This window comes from Dermacentor albipictus, chromosome 2, assembly GCF_038994185.2.
Source record: "Dermacentor albipictus isolate Rhodes 1998 colony chromosome 2, USDA_Dalb.pri_finalv2, whole genome shotgun sequence".
NCBI classification, from domain to species: Eukaryota; Metazoa; Arthropoda; class Arachnida; order Ixodida; family Ixodidae; genus Dermacentor; species Dermacentor albipictus.
Window position 1 is genome coordinate 102069874 of NC_091822.1, and position 6837 is coordinate 102076710.

Genomic DNA, 6837 nt, shown 5'->3' on the forward strand with positions numbered 1-6837 from the left:
TGTAAATATTGACAAAAAAGTCTGCAGCCAAGTGGTCCGGTGAGAACGCATATAGCGGTGAACAGGGTGAAGAAAAGGAAGAGCAGTTGCCCGATCATCATCATTATCATCCCCATCAACACAATTGGCAATAGCTGCTCGATAGTTGGTACTTATTCCAAATCACTCAAAAGTGGAGATAGGGTGGTTGCATGGGTAGGGGCACTTGCTCGAGATTTTTAGTTAGCGGTCCGTAAAACCTTGTAACTGCTAAATAAATGTATCTCCTACTAAGACCGAATTATCCAAGGTAGCAAGCAGGCAGTTTCGAAGTAGTACTTGGTATAGATTCTAGTCTAAACTGCACCCGATACAACATTTTTTCTAACAGTGTGGGAAGTTTCACAGAAGCACGGCTCTGCTACCTTGCACTATTTATGCTAATATTACTGAGGAAGAAAAAAAAAGCCCGTGAACCTTAAGTATGCAGTGGGTAGATTGAATGAGACTCATATGGCAGCTGAGAATTAACACCTTTTACCTTTTGAATGCGCGAGACGCTATAATAAGGCTTTAAAGATTAGCTGCGCCAGCAAATCTGCCTTAAGCAGCCACTGGTATATAACTCACACGCACTGATAACAAGAAAGGAAAGGTGAAGAACATGTGCCCACAAAAACAATGCAGCAGAAGGTATCCGAATTCACTAATAACCCTTGACCGCAAAATCAATTGAGCTAAGGATAGTAAAGGCTTGGAGTTCGCGAAAATAAAAAAAAATGAAGTTACGTGTTCCTTAATCAGCCCGCATATATTCGATGCTCTTGAGATATTGCGATGGCGTTTTGCACACGGGCATCGTTGAGGCTAGCTCAGGAGGGCCAACACTTTGCTCTTGGGAACAGGCTGCCGCTGGCGATGTTGCCCCTGCCGATGCTGCCGCTGAAATTTCGGTCGCGGTACCGCGTTTTGAGCTTGCTTTCCTCTTGCGTCACCCGCCGTGGTTGCTCAGTGGCTATGGTGTTAGGCTGCTGAGCACGAGGTCGCGGGATCGAATCCCGGCCACGGCGGCCGCATTTCGATGGGGGCGAAATGCGAAAACACCCGTGTACTTACATTTAGGTGCACGTTAAAGAACCCCAGGTGGTCGAAATTTCCGGAGTCTTCCACTACGGCGTGCCTCATAATCAGAAAGTGGTTTTGGCACGTAAAACCTCATAAATTAATTAATAAATCCTCTTGCGTCGGCTATGACGCTTGCCCGGTTTGTGTGGCTTGAGGGACGTCTGCGACTCCGTAGTGGATGTCAAAGATGTTTTAAGTGCTTCCTTACGCTGCTCTTCGCTCAGAACTGGGTGGACTTCGGCGGGCTTCTTCTCGACATATACTTCGGGAAGACACTGGACCGCTACTGCGCTCGCAAATGCCAACGCTGTCGTGATGGCCCCAACGACCAAGAGCTGTTCTTTGTGCAAGGATGCTACGAGCCGTGTAGCCAGAAGCACGCCAAGCCGGCCGAAGGAGTACGATAGGCAAAGTCCCACGCACCGCATCGTCGTAGGGTACACCTCCGCGGTGTAGGCGTAGTTCAGACACATGGCAATCATCGACGCGCCCGACATCATTATTCTCGGCAGAGGAAGTGCGGCGGCCCAGGGCCAATGCGAAAGAACCATCTGCAGCACGCTTGAGCCGCCGAGGAAAGCGAGTAGGCCTGACAGAGTCACGCGGTGGCCTCGTTGCTTCATGCCATAGATGACTATGATGAGAATGAGCCCATTGCATAGAAAAGATGCGAGAGCCCACAGTTCTTCAAGCGGGCTACCCAAGCTTGAGGCATAAACTGCAAAGCTCACGCTAAACCACGTCACGAGTGCAGAAAATGCGCGCCGCCGAAGGGAAGCCGAACGGGCTGTGCTCGTGATACCAGCAGTCACCGACGTGGTGTTGGCGTCTCGCTTCAGGAGCTGCTGTTTCAATGCCTGAAATGTTGCTGTGGCCTTGCGAGCTTCTATCCTGTTCACCCGCGCTGCTCGGAGTACGGTGAGTTCAGCTGCCCGTAGCCTCCACGCGGCAATCTGCCAAACGGGGGACTCATCAAGGTAATAGCACCAAGAGACCATTATCGCCGAGACCGTGACGAGCAGGGCTTGTGAGAGCACCCACCTTGGCTTGAGCGTCGAAAGAAGCTGCACCAGCGGAGGCGTAACAAGTACGCCCCCGCCGGTGGCTATTAGGGTATAGGGAGCCCGGTGCTGACTTCCGGTAACTTCGTAGAGCACAATTGCAGCCATCAGCATGGTTGCGCTTGCCGTGGCAGCAGTGACAATGCGCGACAGGATGAACATTCCCGCGGAGGGGGACGCCGCGGCCACCAGGCTGCTGAGCAATGTGGAGATGGCGCACATCGACAAGACTGGTCTGCGACCCACGCGGTCTGCTGCGATTCCAGCGATGGGAACTAATAGCATGGGGGCCAGTCCAAACGCGGATTGCGAAACGGAGTAGAGCCAGTCGCGAGTGCACACCAAGTTCCACATGCTGACGATGCTTTCGCCGTCTTTCTCGGTGTCGTAGTCCCACCGATTGCAGGGTACTATGCTACGCTCGTCCTGGTCTTCTCCCTGAAAAAGAAGGAGATAAACGAAGACGTCAATCGCCCCTTAGCAAATACTCCTTAGCAAATACTCCTTGACGTTTATAGAAAAGTCTGCACAATCGAAATAAAATAGGTTCGAGAGAAATATCGATCACTGAGAGACTCGTAGGCTGGGTCGCTGTATGCGTGATGCCTCTTGAGTTAGCGTGAATTGCATCAGAACCGTGATATCTAGGACCATGACGTCGCCATGTGCTTTCAAAGATAAATAATGGTCTTGTATGCAGGAATGAACGTCCTGCCTATGGAAATATACAACCGGCGGGATCCGACAACGACATAGATGAGAATTAAACTTGAAGATTTCTTGCCTCAGGTTTTTCCAGTTCCCGTTTTTCCACTTTTCCATTATCAGCGAACGAAAAGCGTTAACAGTTGACAAGCAAAAGTTGTGTGCAGAGGGCATCGTGGATAGGAAAGTAAGTGCCTTCTTCCTTGTGTTGCCATCTTCTCGTCATTTTCTGCTAGAGATGCTTGAAAGACTTGGAAATGTCTCTCGGAGACATACAATTGCATTGGCATCCAGAAATTTTGATCGTTATAGACCATATGGCTGAAGGATGGATAGATTGGCAAACTGAGTAAATATAAGCTGAAGTAAAAGCAGCTACTACTAGTGCTCATTAAGGGGGACCATTGTTCATGAATATACTGCACTAGCTTCATTGATAAAGAATGCAGAAGTAGAGGAAAATATTAAGAACATAAACTGACCAATCTTGAGCTCATATTTATCGTCCATCATCACCGTTTTAATTTATCCCTGATTTTCTTAGGTGAACTCGTTTGAACTAATCTATCAGCCTGCTCAGGTCTCAGCATTCGTGTTATAACCAAAAGTGTGGCTGAATTCACGAAATGAGTGCGATTTATAAATTTTAAGCTAAGCACCAACCAATGTACCGTTCCCGCTTTCATACGGTATCAATTTTTTACAGTAAAACTGCAAAAAAAAAAGAAAAAACAATCGCTTACAGTACGACGCATATCCACTGAGCCAGAAACCTAAGAAGAAATTATGTAAAGATTAGTTTCGCTGCTTCCTCTTCGTTTCTATGATTCTCTGTTGACAACTATCAGATTCCGGCGATTATTCAGTCATCTGGAATTGGAATGGAATCGCTACGTTATCTGGACCATGGGTTACGCTAGCGCTGAATGCCTGTCGTTCCGGTCAGGAATGCCCGCGAGAGTTTTCGTTTAAGCAAAATGTGTTGAGATCAAGGCGCGAAGCCGAAATTGTATCATGTCTTAATACCCCGGTCATGTTCCCAATTATTGGCTCTAGGCGGACATCATGTCTGTACACGGTTGAGTGATGAACAGGCTTGCTGAAAGACACATCGAATTTGCTCGCCGTTTTTACGCTGTTTATAATGTCTGTTGGATGTACCTCTATTGTTCTACAGGGGATTGGGTATTGCAATGCGTCGTAGTGCCCTTTGAGGCACACGTTATCAATTGCCACTCGAAATTTTAGTCTGACATTGTTTTTGCATCGTTAGTGTAATTGTAAACATCCAGCAGGAAAACAGGCTAGAACGTGGTCATTCTTGTGGGGACCCCATTGTCTAAACGAATCAATGCTCCCAGATTGCACTCCGAACACTATTTGAGCTACGGGAGAGAGATTGACTGTTTTACGTCAATCGTACAGTTGAAGACGCTCATCCAGTTCAGAATTCTGCGTGATATAAGTGTTTATAATGATGCCAGCCATTGGCGATGATGCGAGACATGGACGAAGAAACGAACAAGAAAGAAACCGCCTGCGCTGTGCTCATGAGTTCAGTTGAAGTCCTATAAATATTTCGACGGAATATGATCGGTGACCGCTACCTGTTTAATTTTTCTTTAACTTCTAGCATCAACGCCAAAATGACGCGTCGGCACATATCTCTGTCCGCTATGCACCGTAGTCTTTGCGATCTGTCATGCTTTCCGCCGGCTGCGATCTTGCTTAGAGTCCACTTATTAGTACCACTCCGTGCCGTCAGTGGCACCATTTGTTCCGTTCAAAACTGTAGCGCACGACGACGAAGTATTTGATACATTTAAAAGGTGTACAATTTATTTAGTGAAAATCCGGAGTGATTGAGTATGTTGAAAGAGTTGGAGTATTGTCAATTCATCTTATAGTACTGCACAGACAAATGAGCCATGTATTTTTAGCACTAGTCAAGTGTGATCTGATGACAAGTGAGCAATAATAATATAAAAGAAGACGTTAGGAGGTCGCTTAAGTTTTGTCTTTAAGAGGCGAAGGCCATAGCATTCAAAGATCCCTTACAGTTTCTCACGCTTGCCGGCAACTGCAGTTTATGTAGCCACAATGTTTTCCGAGAAACGCTGCAGGTGAACGCTGTGCACGAAGGCGAGCTTCCTGGGGCGCGCCGCTCCTACTAAAGATGGACCTCAAACGGCAGGTGGAAAAGGCGTTTGCGGTTGCGTTTCCGCGTATCAGGATGGTGTTTTCTCGTATATCCAAATGACAATGCGACGCTATCATATCTCGACTTCGTGTAGATTTCATACTTTACGAGTTTTCTGAAGCATCTTGCTTTGACAAATTAACTTAGTTCAGTAACGTCCATGGATGCGCCAAGCGGAGGGTACGCGTGGATCGGAATGCGTGGTTTTCTTACGGACAACATCGCTGCCGCCGACACCGTCGTATAGGCGCGTCCTTCGTAGTGGGTATGATGGATGCTTCAGGCTTATCAGCGTCATCGTTATGCGCGCCTCCGTTTGCTGCCGGCGCTGTTTTCCGGACCGTGACAACGAACACTTGCATAAAAACACCGTCTTGCTAACAATGTCAGTGTAGCTTACATTATGTTGTTCTGGCCAACCGCAGTAGTTTCTTTATTGCAATAACAAATACCTGGATAATCTAAAACGCAGAAGAAAGGCGTCGAAAGGCCGCGGGAACTGCGCTTCGTGGTGCTGCATGTTACCATCCTTATGTAGCCGTTTATTTTTCACGGAATACATGCTCAGCAACCTCGGGGCAGCACGAAAGAAGAAACTGTTGCACGTGAACTCGATACCATGGATACGCATTTTCATATCGCGAAAAGCAACCGCACCGTCTATCTTAATCATGTCGCCCTGTGAAAAGATAGTAAGCTAACATCAATGCCAAATTCTCCGTATAGATTATTTAAGGTTGATTAGGTTGAAAATTTCCACTCGTGCTTTACGGGATGCCTCATAATCGTTGCGTCACTTCGGAAAAAAGTGTTAAGCAAGAAGGCGTCAATGTAGCAGCCGTGGTACAGCCGGGTGAGGTAGGACGAAATGCGCGAGGCACTGAACAGCTCTCCGGTAGAGGGGCCTCGTATACGGTGCACTTGCTGAAGCTGCCGTCGGCCAGCACGGGTATTGCGACGTTCTTCCAGCCCTGGACACCGAGGTAACGCAGGTCGTCGGGCGGCTGGCACCAGTGGTCTACGGGACGGCCGATGAGGTAATAGGCGAACGTGTGCATCAGCACCACAATGACAGCGACCAAGGTGCTGACCAGGACGATACGCTGGTACCGCCCGTGACCCAGGATGATGTAGACGTTCTGCTGGATTAAGTCCTGCGTGTCCACGTTTGCGAAGCCTTCCAGGAGCGAAGTCGTCACCGTCTTGGGAGTGGCCTCTTCATGAGCAGCCGCTTTCGCCGACATGATACTGATCACACAGCACGAAAAGTCGTATCAGCCAGCAAGGAATCAGAAGCGCTTGGAGGTATGGTCTTCTTCTTCTTCTTCTACGTTTTCCACTTCTTCGTCTAAGATTACTTCTAGTGTCATGCATGCATTCACTGCTGCAAGTTGAATCATTTTTGGCAGGGCGCTCTGCGACTATTATAATACTCTGTTTCAGACATCAGGTGCGATGCTGTGGAGGCTAGAGGGACTTTTTGCAGTGGCTGCGTCAGCCCTTAGAAATAAGTCGATGTTCTTTAACGTCCTTGTGGGAAAATGTTCTTTGTATACGCTCAGTATTGAAAGCGTTAATCATTAGAAAGAAACAATCTGTGATATACGGATATGCGAGGCGTTGTTTTAGACCAATTTGTTTTTCATTGCGTTTATTTTTCGCCTTTCTATTGGCAGCCCGTCGCGGCATCCTCACGTGAACGCTCGCGCTAGCGAACGCCGTTGGCGCGTAGCAAAGCATGCATGGAACGCGTGCACTGACACACAT

At 47.9% G+C, this 6837-nt stretch overlaps 1 protein-coding gene across 1 annotated transcript; it reads right to left on the minus strand.

Annotated features, from left to right (window-relative positions):
• Positions 1-1205: 1205 nt before the first annotated feature.
• On the minus strand, positions 1206-3905 carry LOC135911656 (solute carrier family 22 member 7-like). Its single transcript, XM_065443992.1, has 2 exons — positions 3897-3905; positions 1206-2603 (listed from the first exon to the last, which is right to left on the minus strand). The coding sequence occupies exons 1-2, from the start codon at positions 3903-3905 to the stop codon at positions 1206-1208; spliced, it is 1407 nt and encodes a 468-aa protein (XP_065300064.1).
• Positions 3906-6837: the final 2932 nt, after the last annotated feature.